This window comes from Oenanthe melanoleuca, chromosome 3 (assembly GCF_029582105.1).
Source record: "Oenanthe melanoleuca isolate GR-GAL-2019-014 chromosome 3, OMel1.0, whole genome shotgun sequence".
Lineage (NCBI taxonomy): Eukaryota > Metazoa > Chordata > Aves > Passeriformes > Muscicapidae > Oenanthe > Oenanthe melanoleuca.
The window spans coordinates 496278-513594 of NC_079336.1; the positions used below are offsets into that span (position 1 = coordinate 496278).

The following is a 17317-nucleotide window of genomic DNA, read 5'->3' on the forward strand; positions in this document are numbered from 1 at the left end:
CAACGAGCTGGGAAATGGGAACTCCCAGCCACGGTCCTTTGTGGCACCACGCTGCCACTACAGGGGGGTTTCTGCTTCAGACACTGAGTGCAGAATGGAATTGCACTGCACTCGAAACCTGAACCAGCTGGGCTGGCTCGGGGAAGTTTTTACACAAACCCCGTTTCCTACATTTAGAAATCTCCCATTTCTACCCAGAACTGGAGAAGTGCATCCAAAGCAGTGCGAGTGGAGCAGCTGTCTTCCCCAGGAATGGAAATGTTTGAGATGCTCTGAAAAGGCAGCTTTGAGGAAAAACCACCTGAGTCATGGGAAGGACGATGACAAAAGCACACGTTATTGCTCCTTTCAGGAGAAGAGCTGTGCACGGTAACACCCAGAACTCCCCGAGCCTGGGCGCTGCCAAAGCTGCAGGAAAGCACCCGGGGAAGGGGAGGGCAGCAGGGAAAGGGTCCTGGGGTGGGAAATCCCAGCCAGCCCCCTGTCACAGCACAGTGCCACATCCAGGACCCTGGGGCACTGCAGGGGTGCTGAGAGCCCCGAGCCCGTCCCAGCTGCAGAGCAGCCGGCACAGCCCCTGGGGACACCCTGCACGCTGCGATGCGCTGGAGGGACCCACGGTGGCAACGGGGGAGGGAAGAACAATTCTGGCTCCACGGGGAGGAATAATTCTGCTTCCAAACTGAGCCCCCGAGACTCCTCTGACGTGCGCGGAGGGGAAAAAAAAAAAAAAAAAGGTGTGGAGTCATCCTGGGGGAGAGCGGTGTGGGGTGGTGATGGAAACAAGGATTAATCATTAATGAATGATGTGGTTTCCGCGGCTGCCAGGGCACAAACACTGCCCGGGTGCTCGGAGCCGGAGGAGGGAAGGAGCCCGGGGTGCTGCAGGGGCTGCAGGGGATGCAGGAGATGCAGGGGCTGCAGGAGCTGCAGGGGATGCAGGGGCTGCAGGGGATGCAGGAGATGCAGGGGCTGCAGGAGCAGCAGGGGCTGTAGGGGATGCAGGAACAGCAGGGGCTGCAGGAGATGCAGGGCTGCAGGAGATGCAGAGGCTGCAGGGGATGCAGGGGCTGCAGGAGCTGCAGGGGCTGTAGGGGATGCAGGAACAGCAGGGGCTGCAGGAGATGCAGAGGCTGCAGGAGATGTAGGGGCTGCAGGAGCTGCAGGGGCTGCAGGGCTGTAGGGGATGCAGGGGCTGCAGGGCTGTAGGGGATGCAGGGCTGCAGGAGCTGAAGGGGATGCAGGGCTGCAGGAGCTGCAGGAGCAGCAGTGGTGCAGGAGATGCAGGAGCTGCAGGAGCTGCAGGGGCTGCACTCCGGGTCCGAGCCCGCGGGAAGGAGAGGGGAGGCAGCCAGCCAGGCAGAATGTGGGCGAGGACAGAAAATATTTAAATTCCTCGAGCCTTCCATCACTTCCTGGGCCGCTTCCCAGCGCTGCGTGCCGCGCTCCGGGCTCCGTGCCGGGAGGGTGTGCGCGGATGGACGGGCCGGGCCGGGCCGGGCGGGGGGCTGCGGAAAAACCGCCCGAGCCCACGGCCGGGGGGATTCCGGGAACGGGGGTTCTGAGAGTCACTGGGAATGGGGACGCTGTGATCCTATGGGAATGGGAACGCTGTGATCCCATGGGAATGGGAACGCTGTGATCCCATGGGAATGGGGATTCTGAGATTCACTGGGAATGGGAACTCTGTGATTCCCACAGGATGGGGATGCTGTGATTCCCTGTGAATGCTGTGATTCACTGGGAATGGGAATTCTGTAATTCCCTGGGAATGGGAATTCTGTGATCCCGTGGGAATGGGAATTCTGTGATTCCCGTGGGAATGGGAATTCTGCCAGTCCTGGAACTGCCAGGTCTGTATCAATCCTGGGAACTGCCAGGTCTGTGGAGCCAGGACTGAAGGGATCCCCTCTGGGCACAGAGTCTCTCAGGAATTGCTGCTTTCAGGAGGATAAAAGGACAGAGGATGGAGGCAGAGCCCTGCTGGAGAGTCCTGGGCAGCCCCTGGGCTGTCCCTGCTGCTCCAGCCTCTGTTTCCAAAGGAGGAGCCCTGGCTGTGCTGTGCTCATCACAGCTCAGACACAGCCACAGCACTAAAAATAGATCTTGAGCAAGATGGATCACTGGCTGGCCAGGCCCTGGCGTGACAAATGCAGCCCCAACAGCAGCAGGAGACGGGGCTTTGCTCTCAATAAACTCAGCTGAGTGACAGAGCATGTGCAGTCTGATTTCTGCAGCTACACATGTTCTCAGAATAAAGGGTTGAGCAGATGAGATGAGAAGTGAGGAGTGTGATGAGCAGGGCCCGGCACAGCTGAGGGAAGGCAGCATCTCTCACTGCTGATGTCACACGTTAAACCCTGCCCAGGCAGGCTGGAATGAATATTAATTCAGGCTGGGGAGGATGGGTGGCACTGGGGGCTCTCTGGGCAGGGACTGGGGGCTCTCAGTGCCCCTGGCTCCCACTGCCAGCCCTGGGCTCACACATTCCCAGGGCCCAGCACAACTCCCTGCTTTTCCCACGGGGCAGGAGGATTTGTCACCTCTGTTTGTCACCTCTGTTTGTCACCTCTGTTTGTCACCTCTGTGTGCCGCTCCTGGCAGCAGCACGAGCTGCATGAGCTGGCACTGGCAGCCCCTCCCCGGGCACAGCCCGGATCCTCCAGCCCTGCTCGTGCCTGCTGCCCTGCCTGGGCACACGGCAGGGGGTGACACGGGTGGGGTGACACGGGTGGGGTGACACGGGTGGGGGTGACACGGGTGGGGTGACACGGGTGGGGGTGACACGGCAGGGGGTGACACGGGCGGGGGGTGACACGGGTGGGGGTGACACGGGTGGGGGTGACACGGGTGGGGGTGACACGGATGGGGTGACACGGATGGGGTGACACGGATGGGGGTGACACGGGTGGGGTGACACGGCAGGGGGTGACACGGGCAGGGAGGGGGTGGGTGACACGGGCAGGGGGGATGGGTGACACAGGCAGAGTGCCTCGTCACGGAGCAGAGCTCTCCTCCTCCTCCTCCTCCTCCTCCTCCTGCTCAGCACTCCAGGATGCTCACAGCTCTGCTCACACCCAGCACAGGCAGAATTCCATCCCTGCAGGAACCCCTGAGGCTGGAAAATCCCTCCCAGCCCATCCTGTGTCTGATCCCTCCCTGTCCCCAGCCCAGAGCACTGAGTGCCACATCCTTGGACACCCCCAGGGATGGGCACTGCAAAGCTCCCTGGGCAGCCCCTGCCAAGGCCTGAGCTCCCTTTCCATGGAGAAATTGCTGCTGATGGAGGAGAAGGAGAAGGAGAAGGAGAAGGAGAAGGAGAAGGAGAAGGAGAAGGAGAAGGAGAAGGAGAAGGAGAAGGAGAAGGAGAAGGAGAAGGAGAAGGAGAAGGAGAAGGAGGAAGAAAAAGAAGAAGAAAAAGAAGAAGAAAAAGAAGAAGAAAAAGAAGAAGAAAAAGAAGAAGAAAAAGAAGAAGAAAAAGAAGAAGAAAAAGAAGAAGAAAAAGAAGAAGAAAAAGAAGAAGAAAAAGAAGAAGAAAAAGAAGAAGAAAAAGAAGAAGAAAATGATGAGGAAGATGAAGAAGATGATGATGAGGAAGATGATGATATTTGCCCCCCAGAAGTGCATGGTGCAGGCTGGCCTTTGGGATGGGGGTTTTGGCAGCCCTGGGAGGAGCCTCCTCTGGTGCCCTGGGCTGGGGTGCCCTGGGCTCCCCCTGCCCTCCCCAGCCGTGGCCTGCAGAAGGAGCAGCCCCGGGAGGGCAGGACGGGCCCCAGCCCCGCACTGCAGCCCAAGGCCACACCTTGGACAGGGTGGGAGAGTCCCCAGGGCTCGGGGGTGTGGCACGGCAGCAGGGACAGCAGCAGGGACAGCAGGGACAGCAGCAGGGACGACAGCAGCAGGGACAGCAGGGACAGCAGCAGGGACAGCAGGGACAGGCAGGGACAGCAGGGACAGCAGCAGCAGCTGGCACACGGCTGGGGCAGAGCTGTCCCCACACAGGGCTGTGTCCCTGCCCTGTGTCCCTGTGTCCCTGTGTCCCTGCCCTGTGTCCCTGCCCTGTGTCCCTGTGTCCCTGCCCTGTGTCCCTGCCCTGTGTCCCTGTGTCCCTGCCCTGTGTCCCTGCCCTGTGTCCCTGTGTCCCTGCCCTGTGTCCCTGCTCTGTGTCCCTGCTCTGTGTCCCTGCTCTGTGTCCCTGCCCTGTGTCCCACAGCTGCTGCAGGGCTGTGAACAGCCCTGGCTCCCAGCACAGCTCCTCTGATCTCTGAGAGGAGTGGCTGCACTAATGCAGAACACACTGAGCTGAGCTGAGCTGAGCCTGAGCCTGAGCTGAGCGTGAGCCTGAGCTGAACTGAGCCTGAGCCTAAGCTGAACTGAGCCTGAGCCTGAGCTGAGCTTGAGCCTGAGCCCCCCTGCACCTCGGGGTGCACAGAGCCCCCGGGGGGGGGACACAGCTCAGAGCAGGGACAGACCCCAGAGGCTTGACCCTGGCCCTGGCAGAGCCCAGCCCAGCCCAGCCCAGCCCCTGCTGGGGCTGCTCTCCCTGGAGCCCCCTGAGCTGCTCTGGGAGGGGCTGTGCTCCAGCCCTCCTCCCACCTCACTCTGGGGCTGTTTCTCCTCCTTGGGGAGGAGATTTCTGCTGCAGTTCTGTGCCTGAGGGCAGGCGGGCCCTGCAGTCCCTCCCTGCGAGCCACCCCTCAGCTTTTCCAGGGCAAGGAGAGAGCAGGACAGCTCTGAGCTGGAGACAACCTCAGCAAACACCACTGCCTGGACACTGACACCTCTTGGGGTGAAGCATCAGGAAAAAAAAGAAATTCTTCTTTACAAGAAAAAAAGGGAATAAAACACATGGTTTAGCTCCTCTCCAGCTCCCAGGCACTTAAAGAGGGGATTTAGGGTCCCTTCCCACCCAAACCATTTTATAATTCTGTACCCCAAACAGCAGTGCCTGGGAGCTGGGGAAGAGCTAAGCCATGATTTACTCCCAGCTGCTTTTTTTTCTTCCAAAGAAGGATTTAATTTATTTTTTTTCCTGATGCAGGGGTGGCACTGGGTGGGATTTAGGGTCCCTTCCATCGCAGAGGGTCAGAGTTTCCCTGCTCCTGACCCCATGCACAGCCTGCCCCTGACACTGTGAGTGCCCAGAGCCCCACCCCAGCCCGGGGTGCAGCTCTCCTGCAGTTCTGCACCTGAGCTCACCTGACAGCCATGCAGGATTAGCTGCCAATGATCTGCACAACCAGGCTGAGCAAACCTGGGATGGTTCCAAATGAGGGGCCCAGGAATCCTGATCCCTTTTAAAGCACCTCCTTCAGCTCCACTGGGTGAAACTCAACAGAGAAAGGAGCAGAGAAAAGAAAATTAAAAAAGAAAATTCACCTGCGTGGTGTTTGCATAGAATTATCCAGAGTGGGGTTTGTATAGAATCATCCACTCATGGAGAGGTTTGGGTGGGGAGGGACTCAGAGCCCCCCAGTGCCACCCCTGCCATGGCAGGGACACCCCCAGTGTCCCCAGTGTCCAGCACTGCCCCTGAACCACATCAGTTAAACACCAGGATTTCCTGTTTCTCTGCTCTTTGAATCCTCTGTGGGTGCCAGCACGTGTGCCTGGGGCTGGTGGAACCTGAGGGGTGTTCACAGCAAAATCACAAACACAGTAAATCACAAACACAGCACTTCTCTGTAAGCCCAGTTTGGATCACAAGCGATTCTGCTCATCAGAACAACTTCCATCCCTCCTGATAAATAAAAACCCCAAGGGTTTCAGGCTGGGAGCAGCAGGAGAGGCCAAGTGCAGCTGGAACTGACCTTGCCCAGGGCCAGGCTCTCAGGTGGGACTGGTCTGATGCAGGAGGGGACAAACTGGCTCCAGGCTGAGGATCTTCCCTTCCTGTGGCACATCCATGTCTGCTGGGATGTTCTGCTGGCAGGCTGAGGGTCCCTGCACAGTGCAGGGTCAAGGGGAGGTGATCACTGCCAACCTGAGCCAGCAGCTCTTTATCCACAATATTCTGGAATGCAGCAGCACCAGCCCTGTGTGTTCTGGGTTCTTTATCCACAAAATTCTTAATGCAGCAGCACCAGAAAACTCCTGTAATGCCAAACTGCACCAGAAAACTCCTGTAATGCCAAACTGCACCAGCCCTGTGTGTTCTGGGCTCTTCATCCACAATATTCTGTCATGCAGCAGCACCAGCCCTGTGTGTTCTGGGCTCTTTATCCACAATATTCTGTCATGCCAAATAGCACCAGAAAATTCCTGTAATGCCAAACTGCACCAGCCCTGTGTGCTCTGGGCTCTCTATCTTGCTTCTAGCCTGCTTCAAATCAGCTACAGCTACAGAAAAACTAAGAAACCCTCCACAGCTGAAAGGTTTTGCTCTTCCAGCAGAGCCATGGCTGGTGCCATGGGCAGGGAGGAGACCCCCAAACACCTCCAGGCAGTGTGTGAGCAGGGCCAGAGATCTGTGTCTGCCACAGCTGGGCTGTCTTCAAGGGATAACTGAGCAGTAACTGGGAACAATTCCTGCCCTGAATTCCAGGATGGAATTCCCTCAGCTCACAGCCATGCAGGGACACCCCCACTGTCCCAGCCCTGCTGTGCAGGGGTGCAGGCAGCCCCACTCCCTGTGCCAGGGCTGTGCCTCCTGCTCTCCCTCTGCTCCCAGCCCTGTGCAGAGTGAATCTGGGGCTGGGGAGGGAAGGAACAAACTGGAGAGGGGCCAAGGAAGCAGAGACTTCAAAAGGGCAGCAGCTTGCAGCCCAGTGATTTATGCTCAGCAGGATGTTGGGGCTGTGGCAGCCCCTACCAGAGCTGCTGCTGCACAGAACAGGCTGTCACAAGATGTTCAGGGCTCCCTTTGAACGAGACAGCCCTTCTGCAGAGACGAGCTGGGAAAAGGGACTGTTCCCAACAGGGGAAAGGGCCAAACCAGAGCAAGAAAATCTGTGCAACAGATGATTTGGAGCCCCAAATTGCTGCCAGCTGTTAGCAACCTTTGCCCAGTGAAATGAATTCCATGTGAGGTCAAGAAACCCCGAGGTGCCATTTCCTCATTGCTGTTAACAAGGGCCAGGTGGCACATGAGGAGCAGGGATGCAGATGTCCCATCACCAGAGAACACTGCTAACTGCTCTGCACCCAGCTGTGCCCAGGAGCTGCAGGACTCACCCCAGCTCCAAGGAGGCTCTCCTGGAGCAGCAGGGCACGAAGAGCCCTTGGATTTGAATTCCAATGGCTCTGGATGGAATTTGTGAGCTTCTGCTGAAGGCCACAGGAAGGGAAGATTTTGGGGAAGGCTGGACACAGGTTTGGAGCAGCCTGGGACAGAGGGGGTGTCCCTGCCCTGGCACTGGGTGTGACTCTGTAAACAATCCCTTCTCCAGCTGACAGCCAGGGCACAGCAAAGGCTCACTTCAATTTCAACATGGACATTGCTGAGCATCAAAAAAGCATCAGCTCTCCCTGCAAGGGACACAGCTCCACACCCAGCATGTGAAATGTTCACTTCTGCCTTGGACTAACACCAAAATGCCACAGAAAAGCTGCAGGTGGCCCCTGCCCATGCTGCAGGTGTGTGAGAGGGTGCCAGGCTGGGCTGCAGGAGCCCAGAGCTGATCCCACCCCAGAGCTGATCCCACCCCAGAGCTGATCCCATCCCAGAGCTGATCCCACCCCAGAGCTGATCCCATCCCACCCCAGAGCTGATCCCATCCCACCCCAGAGCTGATCCCACCCCAGAGCTGATCCCATCCCAGAGCTGATCCCACCCCAGAGCTGATCCCATCCCACCCCAGAGCTGATCCCACCCCAGAGCTGATCCCATCCCACCCCAGAGCTGATCCCACCCCAGAGCTGATCCCATCCCATCCCAGAGCTGATCCCACCCCAGAGCTGATCCCATCCCTGATCCCAGAGCTGATCCCATCCCAGAGCTGATCCCAGAGCTGATCCCAGTGCTGATCCCAGAGCTGATCCCATCCCAGAGCTGATCCCATCCCAGAGCTGATCCCATCCCAGAGCTGATCCCAGAGCTGATCCCATCCCATCCCAGAGCTGATCCCACCCCAGAGCTGATCCCAGAGCTGATCCCATCCCATCCCAGAGCTGATCCCACCCCAGAGCTGATCCCATCCCATCCCAGAGCTGATCCCATCCCATCCCAGAGCTGATCCCAGAGCTGATCCCATCCCAGAGCTGATCCCACCCCAGAGCTGATCCCAGAGCTGATCCCACCCCAGAGCTGATCCCATCCCTGATCCCAGAGCTGATCCCATCCCAGAGCTGATCCCATCCCAGAGCTGATCCCAGAGCTGATCCCATCCCATCCCAGAGCTGATCCCACCCCAGAGCTGATCCCATCCCATCCCAGAGCTGATCCCATCCCATCCCAGAGCTGATCCCATCCCATCCCAGAGCTGATCCCATCCCATCCCAGAGCTGATCCCAGAGCTGATCCCATCCCATCCCAGAGCTGATCCCATCCCAGAGCTGATCCCACCCCAGAGCTGATCCCACCCCAGAGCTGATCCCTCCCCAGAGCTGATCCCTCCCCAGAGCTGATCCCATCCCATCCCATCCCATCCCATCCCATCCCATCCCATCCCATCCCATCCCATCCCATCCCATCCCATCCCATCCCAGAGCTGGTCCCAGCCCTGCCTGTGCCTCCTCCAGCCCACTGTGTGCTGCAGAGGGAAGACAGCACTGTTTCACCAGAGTCAGCATGGCTGTGGAATTCAGAGGGAAGCAATAAATATTTCACATCCTGGACTCACAAGGACCATCCTTTAACCACTCCCAGCCCGTGCCCCAGGAGAACACAGCAGAGGAGACAATTCTGGAGTTCTGTCCTGCCAAACCCAGCAGCAGCATCACCCAACAGCAAGGAGAGGCAGATCTTGCCAAGAGAAATGCAAATCCTTGCAGGACATCTCTGCAGCCACCACAGGGATCTCCCCAGGGCAGGAACACTCAGGAATGTCTGTCCCCAAGAGAAATGCACCAAGACTGCACAGGAACAGGGGACAAAGGGTGGAACACCCATGGAGAGGATTTCAGTAAAAATCCCACTCTGACCTTGCCAGTGAGATCTTTGATGAGGATTGATAAAACCCAAGGCCAGGCCAGGCTGGGGCAGTGGGGCAGTGGGAGTGTCCCCATGGCAGGGGGGGCACTGGGGGGATTTGGGGTCCCTCCCAGCCCAAACCAGTCTGGGATTTGCTGATTCCCCCAAGGCAGACCTAAGCAGTGAATTCATGTTCTAAAGTCCCAGTGGCTGCAGGGATGCTGCTCCTCAGCCTTTGGCACATTCTGCTGCTCTGCTCTGCCACAAACCACCCTCTCCTCGTGCCTCTGGGGCTGCTGTGCCCCCTCTCATCCCTGTTTTCTGCTGGGGACCTTTAGTGGCTGACAGGAGATCCTGGGATCAAAACCTGCATCCAGCCCCTTCCAGGCTGGCTCAGCATCTCCCAAAGACCTGGGTGAGCCAGGGCTGCTGCAGCCCCAGGAGCAATTCCTGCCCAGGATCCCACCCAGCCCTGCCATTCCCTGTCCTGTCCCTCCATCCTTGTCCCCAGTCCCTCCCCACTCTCCTGCAGCCCCTTCAGGCCCTGCCAGGGGCTCTAAAGGTGCTGAAGGAGCCCCTGGCACCTGCATTAGGCACACAGGCTGTCCTGTGTCACCCTGGTGCTGCCAGGGGCACCCAGGGCCTGCTGCTGAAATGAGGGAGAGCTGTCTTAGGCTGTGTGTGACCATCCTGGAGAGCCAGAGCACCCCTGCACCACCCAGGGGACTCTGTCCCTCCCTTGTCTCCTCCTGTGGGCAGCACCCTGAGCACAGAGCTGAGCCCAAGGGGCTCCTGCAGCCCCTCAGCCCCAACAAACCCCCACAGCTGCACATCCTGCTGGGGATGCTCTCACACCTCCCACCCCACTGCACAAACACCACCTTGAAAGAAGAAATACAAAGCAGGAACCTGCAGAGGGGAAAGGGAAGCATGTCAGGAGCCCCTGCTGGAGAATGGAGCCCACCCTGCCCAGGGTTTGCAGTATCTCCTGGGGGTATTGCCTGCCCAGGCAGAGCCTGTGCCTGCAGCTCCAGGGCTGGGACTCCAGCACAGGCAGGGCAGAGAGGGAACAAACTGCAGCTGCCTGCAGCTGAGTGATCCAAAGGGTGACTAAGGGCACAGGAATGTGATTCAGGGATTGCATGAATGGAGCAGGGGCTGAGCTGCCTCCTGGCTGCTCCCCAGGCTGCAGAAACCACAGGGCCTGACAGCTCTGCCAGGCTGGGAACACCTCTGGGTGCAGGAATAAACCATACCCTGGAAAAACCTCTGGGTGCAGGAATAAACCATTCCCTGTAAACACCTCTGTGACTGAATCTATCCTCTGGAATCACCTCTGGTGCTACAGAGCAGGATTGATCCATCCCAGGCTCTCTGCTGTTCCAGCCCACTGTGACAGTGGGAGCAGGACTGAGCCCCTGGAGACCAAGGGACCCCATCCCCAGTCAAATCCCAGACTGGTGTGGGTGAGAAGGGACCCCAAACCCCCCCAGTGCCACCCCTGCCATGGGGACACCTCCCACTGTCCCATTGCTCCAGCCCCAGTGTCCAGCCTGGCCTTGGGCACTGCCAGGGATCCAGGGGCAGCCACAGCTGCTCTGTCACCCTGTGCCAGCCCTGCCCACCCTGCCAGGGAACAATTCCTGCCCAGGATCCCACCCAGCCCTGCCCTCTGGCAGTGGGAGCCATTCCCTGTCCTGTCCCTCCATCCTTGTCCCCAGTCCCTCTGAGCTCTCAGCCCTGTTCCCCAAGCCTGGCTTGCTGTGAGCAGCAGGGCTGCTCTGGATGCTCTGCAGGGGACTCTGCTCCTCAGACACCTGGGGCAGCCTGTGCTGGCACTTCCAGCCCTGGGGGAGCAGCCCATGCAAAGGAAGGATGGAAAGTCTCAGTTCCACAGACCACAGATGTATCCTTCACTTGGCCACAATCTGCATTTCTTCAGCTTCAAATCCATTCTGGCTCCTGCACTCCTGATTCCAGAGGAATGGGCCTGCAGGGATGTCACTGTGCTGACATTAGTTTAGTTCTGGCTCTTTATCCTCCTCCTGACACAACATTCCAGGGAGAAAAGGGACCTAAAACTGGTCAGCTCCTTCCCTGATCCCGTGTTTGCCCTGTTCTGTGTCCACACTCCAGCTGAAGCACAGCACAGGGGAATGGAGCTGAGACAAAGCTCTGCCTTGCCCTGCAGGGGATCCTTCCAGGAGTGGAGCTGCCTGAGACACACAGGGGGCATTCCAGGGGCACAGAGAGCAGAGCTGGCCTGTCCTGGGGCTCTTCCTTCCCCCAGGACATCCCTGCACTCCTGCAGCCTGTGCAGAATAAACCCAGCCATGGCCCAGCCCCTTCTGCCCTGCACACCCAGGGAGGCTCTGCAGGGACACTGGACAAATTCTGCCCTGGCAGGGAGAGGAGGGGCTGGGATGGAATTCCCAGAGCTGCCCCTGGATCCCTGGGGATGTCCCAGCCAGGCTGGAGAGGGTTTGGAGCAGAGTGGGAGGTGTCCCTGCCATGGCAGGGGTGAGGTTTGAGGCCCCTTCCCTCCCAAACCATTCCAGGATTCCATCATTTCCTAACAATGAACTGGTTAATGCCCACTCCCCAGCACCCCAGACTGGAACCAGAACAAAAAACCAACAGGAACAGCACCAAAACCCATCCAGAGCCAGCAAAGGACACTTTCAGCACGTGGAAACCTGGATGTTTTCAGCAACAGCCACCCCAAAATGTTTGCTTCCCTACAAAATCCAAGTGCCCAGAAGTGCCAAGCACTGCACCCAACCCCAGTGGTGTGTGAGAAACAGCACAGGAACCCCCAGCTGCAAACAGGGATTCGTGGCTGTGGCAGCTTGGGATGGAGGGAACCATGTTGGAAAAGCTGCAAATGTTCTGCAGGCAGCAGGAACTGCACATCTGCTGCTGCTGAGGGAGGCTGAGGGCTCCCTCTGCAGTGGATCTGAGCTAGCACAGGCTGGGAGCTCAGAAATGGGAATCCAAGAGCAGCAGAGCCCAGGGCTGCTGCTCCTGCTGCCATCCCATCCCAGCCCTGTGTATCAGCACTCTGGGATCCTCCCATCCCATCCCATCCCTGTATCCCATCCCATCCCATCCCAGCCCATCCCATCCCTGTGTATCAGCACTCTGGGATCCTCCCATCCCATCCCATCCCTGTATCCCATCCCTGCCCATCCCAGCCCTGTGTATCAGCACTCTGGGATCCTCCTGCTGCCATCCCATCCCATCCCTGTATCCCATCCCTGCCCATCCCAGCCCTGTGTATCAGACTCTGGGATCCTCCCATCCCATCCCATCCCAGCCCTGTGTATCAGCACTCTGGGATCCTCCTGCTGCCATCCCATCCCTGTATCCCATCCCTGCCCATCCCATCCCATCCCATCAGACTCTGGGATCCCCCAGATGTGCAGCCATGCCCAGAATCTGAAGGCATTAATCAGTTCTCATGCAGGGACTTGTGTGTGGCAAGGAGGAAAATGAAAGGATCCCTGAAGAGACAAAGGTTCCTGAGCACCTGGAACCCTCCCAGGGATCTCCCACCAGCTCAGGGGTGAAGGCAGCAGAGAATCCCAGTTTGATGATTCCACAAAGCCCCATCAGCCCAGCCCTTGGCAATGAACTTCCCTGGAAAGGGAGAGCTCTGGGCACACAGCCATGCTGTGCTGGAGGCTGAGGGAGCCTGTGCTCCCCCTCCCCAGCAGAAACCCCCATCCCAGGGTTTACTGCACACGAGCCAATTAACAGAAAATGGATTTCATGCAGAAAAGGGAAAAAAAAATCAGATCACCTACAAAGTGAAGTCAACTTACTGCCTGCTTTTGCTCTTCTTCCTAGAGACAAGAGAAAAGGAGGAGAGAGAGGGGAAAGGTTCATGAGCATGTGAAAATGGCAATTTTCACCCAAAATACACAGTGAAAGGACAGAACATGTGCCAGCAGGAAGTGGGGACACAGGGCTGAGAGCACAGGTGACATTTGTCCCATTGAGATAACAGGAACCAGATCCATCCCAAATACAGGATCCATCCCCCAAATACAGGATCCATCCCCCAAATACAGGATCCATCCCATAAATACAGGATCCATCCCATAAATACAGGATCCATCCCCAAATACAGGATCCATCAAATACAGGATCCATCCCAAATACAGGATCCATCCCCAAATACAGGATCCATCCCACAACAGGATCCATCCCAAATACAGGATCCATCCCAAATACAGGATCCACCCTCCCAGAGCAGGAGCAGCAGGGGTCCCCTGACCCTTTTCTGTGGCCAGCAGCAATCCCAGCAGTGCCACTGCCCCCCATGGCACAAGGGGCAGCAGGAGCACAGGCAGGCACAGCCCCCCACAAATCCAGGCCATGGATTAGAACCCGTGGGATAAAAGCTGCTTCTGGCCTGGCAATCCATGAGCACATTTATCACCCTGCCCTGGCTGATCTCCATCTGAGCAGGATTAACCAGAACCTTTCCCTTCCTTTGAAGCAGCTCCTTCTCACTGACCACTGGCAGCTGCTTCCCCACCCAGCCCTGCAGAGGAGCCTGGGGCAGAATTTAATGACTTTTGAGCAGATATTTTGGGTTTTCTCCCAAGACTTGGGGTTCTTTTGGGTGTTGTTTGGCAGATGAGCCTCCCCACACCCCACATCTCCCCTTGTGCCTCCCACCAGCACCTGCAGGACCAGACAGAGACCCAGGTCAGGGCAAAGACTTTAATCATCTCCACCCCACAAAAAAAAAGTTGTTAGTCTGAAAAATGAGGCCCTGGCATTGAGGACAGATGTGAAAAGGCCTCTGAGGAGGGGCAGAGCTGGCTGGGGCTGGGCAGTGCAGGGATAAATCACTGGAGGAAATTGCTGTGGAGGAAATGGGAGCAGAGAAATGGGATCTGCCTGCTGCATTTCCGTGGGGCTGCCACTGGAAGCCTGGGAGGGGCAGACTGGGGTCCCCAGGGAGTGCTCACACAGCCAAGCAGGGAGGGAAAGCCAGGCCTGGGCCAGCCCTAAACCCACCCTGAACCCAGCCAGGGTTCACCTGGCCATGGGCACTGCCAGGGATGGGCAGACACAGCTCCCTGCCCCAGCCCAGGGATTCCCAGACTGAACCCCAGCCAGAAGTGCCAGCTTTCCCTGGGGGGAACTCCAGGAACTCAGCACTGGTCCCAACTGCAGTGGGCTGAGGAGGGCAGGAACATCAGGGCAGGACCCCCAGGGGGGTTAATTAACACTGCACAAACAACCAGAAAGGTCAGAAGTGACAGAATGGGAATGGACAGAAATCACAGAATGGGAATGGGCAGAAATCACAGAAATCACAAAATGGGAATGTCCAGAAATGACAGAATGGGAATGGGCAGAAATCACAGAATGGGAATGGGCAGAAATGACAGAAATCACAGAATGAGAATGGGCAGAAATCACAGAAATCACAGAAATCACAGAATGGGAATGGGCAGAAATCACAGAAATCACAGAATGGGAATAGGCAGAAATGACAGAATGGGAATGGGCAGAAATGACAGAAATCACAAAATGGGAATGGCCAGAAATGACAGAACCATAGGGGTCAGAAATCCCAGAATGGGAATGGTCACAAATCACAGAATCAGAACAATCAGAAATCTCAAAATGGGAATTATCAGAAATCACAGGATGGGAATGGCCAGGAATGACAGAAATCACAGGATGGGAATGGCCAGAAATCACAGAATGGGAATGGACAGAAATCACAGAATGGGAATGGACAGAAATCACAGAACAGAAATGGTCAGAAATCACAGGATGGGAATGGCCAGGAATCCCAAAATGGGAATTATCAGCAATCCCAGAACCAGAACAATCAGCAATCCCAGAACAGAAATGGTTTGGCTTGCAAGGGACCTTATTCCAGGGCCTTTCCCTGCCCTGAGCCCAGCCAGCACAGAGAGGGGAGGCTGGATGAAGCTCCAGAGCACAGCCATGGATGCACAGATGCCTTTCCTGCAGTCATGGAATGTCCTGGCTTGGGAGGAGCCACAGATCAGCCAGTGCAGCTCCTGTCCCTGCACAGACCAACAACAATCCCACCCAAACTCAGGCCAGCAGAGCTGGGTGAGCTCAATCCAGCCCTAAATGGTGAAATGCAGGCAGCACTAAAAATGTAAAAAAACACTGCATGAGAAAAATGGAAAAAACCCCATAAAAGCTTTACAGCTGATGTAAATTATACATGAAGAGTTCTGAAGAGCTCCAAGTGATGAGAGAAGCTAAAACCTGGAGGGGAAAAATCGTGTCTGGCAGGGCTAAACCCACTGAAAATGAGAGCTGGAAATAAACAGCAACATCAGGAACAAAAGGGAGCCCGGAGGCAGCAGGGCTGGGTGGGATCCTGAGCAGGGGAGGGAGGATCTGTGTCTGCCCCACCCCTGCACACAGGGAAGCTCTGACACCAGTCATGACAAAAAGTGACAGAGGTATCTACAAGAAATGCTATTTTTAGCTCAGCAGGCTGGGGAAATTGCAGCTTGAAATAATGACCTGAGTGAGGAGGTACCTGGGGCAGGGAGGGATTTGTGGTGGATCTGGGAATGCCCAGGACTGGGGCTGGGAATTCAAACAGGGAGGGGAGACAGCTGAAAGAAGAGAAGTTTACTGGGGGGAGCTAAATGGGACCTGGCAGGGCCTGAAGGGACATGGGGAGGGATTTGGGACAAGGATGGAGGGACAGGAGCCAGGGAATGGCTCCCACTGCCAGAGGGCAGGGCTGGGTGGGATCCTGGGCAGGAATTGTTCCCTGGCAGGGTGGGCAGGGCTGGCACAGGGTGACAGAGCAGCTGTGGCTGCCCCTGGATCCCTGGCAGTGCCCAAGGCCAGGCTGGACACTGGGGCTGGGGCAATGGGACAGTGGGAGGTGTCCCCATGGCAGGGGTGGCACTGGGGGGATTTGGGGTCCCTTCTCACCCAAACCATTCTGGGATTCCATGGCCTGTCCCTGCCATGACTTTATTTATATTTATCTCTCAAGAAATGCTGATCCAGGGCCCCATTTACAGGTGGCACAGAAGCTTCAGAACTCCATGGAAAGGAGACCTTGCCAAGAAAGCTGCTTTGGTTCCTTGCACCCATCCCAAGCCTGGTTTCTGAGGGCACAGACAGACACAGGAGATGGACCCACAGCACCCTCAGCAGTGACCAGAGCAGGAAAGAAATCCTGCTGCCAGTTCTGGTGCCTGCAGCTCCCCAGTGCCAGGGGAAGCAGCAGGAGGGGCAGTGCTCAGGGAGCAGCTCAACACCCAGCCTGCTTTTCCCAGGTTTAAATGTCTGTGAACCCTGGCAAGGGCTCAGCTGTGCCTGGTTAAAGGGCTCAGTGCCTGGCACGGCTCAGGGGCAAAGAGCTCTGGGTTCCATGGAGGGAGAACCAAAGGCTGCAGGCTGAGCTCACTCTGACAGCCAGGCAGCAATTTTTAACTGTGCAGCCAGATTTGCATTGGCAGGGAATTTTCCACTTTGGATCCCTCCAGCTCCAGAGCAGATGTGTTTCTGGGAGAGCTTTGATCCAGAGAGGCTGCAGGGCCCCACAGGGAGCTGTGGCAGTGCCCAGGGCCAGGCTGGACACTGGGGCAGTGGGAGGGGTCCCCATGGCAGGGGTGGCACTGGGGGGTTTTGAGGCCCCTTTCAACCCAAACCATTCTGGGATTTGATGATTTCTGTGATTTTAGCAGTCAGACATTAATGGGCTGAGCAGGAAAAACACAGAGCAGAACCACTGGCTTGAGGGAAAACAGAATTCCCAACCATGGGAGTGTGTGCTCAGGTGAACAGGGAGGGGGAATAAACCAGACCCAGCTGAGGGTGTGATCCTCACACCCTGGATGGACACCCCTGCCCCAGGATGGAGGCAGGGGCTGCAATTCCTGCCCAGGATGGAGGCAGGGGCTGCAGTTCCTCCCCAGGATGGAGGCCCAGGCTGAGGAGTGATGGCACTTCTGAGTCCCAGGCACTGGGAATTCCTTGTCCCTTCTGAGTGCAGAGCTCTGAGATTTCCTGGAGCCATCCAGATGTGCCCACATCTGGTCTGTGCCACTGCCACCCTGCCAGGCCACCCCCTGTGCCACTGCCACCCCCTGTGCCACTGCCACCCTGCCAGGCCTCTCCCCCACTCCCCCAGCACTTTGGGGCACTTGTCTTTGCCCCTTTTTTCCCAGGGGCTCTTGTTTGATTGCAAGCAGAGAAAGAACAAAGGTGTGACAA

General features: G+C 57.2%; 1 protein-coding gene across 8 annotated transcripts in view; it reads right to left on the reverse strand.

The window, feature by feature from the left end:
- The window catches only part of DTNB (dystrobrevin beta), a 123466-nt gene that overhangs the window by 33586 nt on the left and 72563 nt on the right, over nucleotides 1–17317 (reverse strand). For 7 of the 8 annotated variants that reach the window (XM_056486429.1, XM_056486435.1, XM_056486434.1 and 4 more), the window contains one exon: nucleotides 12895–12915. In XM_056486429.1, coding sequence (XP_056342404.1) covers nucleotides 12895–12915 — 21 coding nt within the window. Of the gene's footprint in view, nucleotides 1–12885; nucleotides 12916–17317 lie in introns of those variants that run through there. The other variant, XM_056486437.1, reaches the window with a different exon arrangement.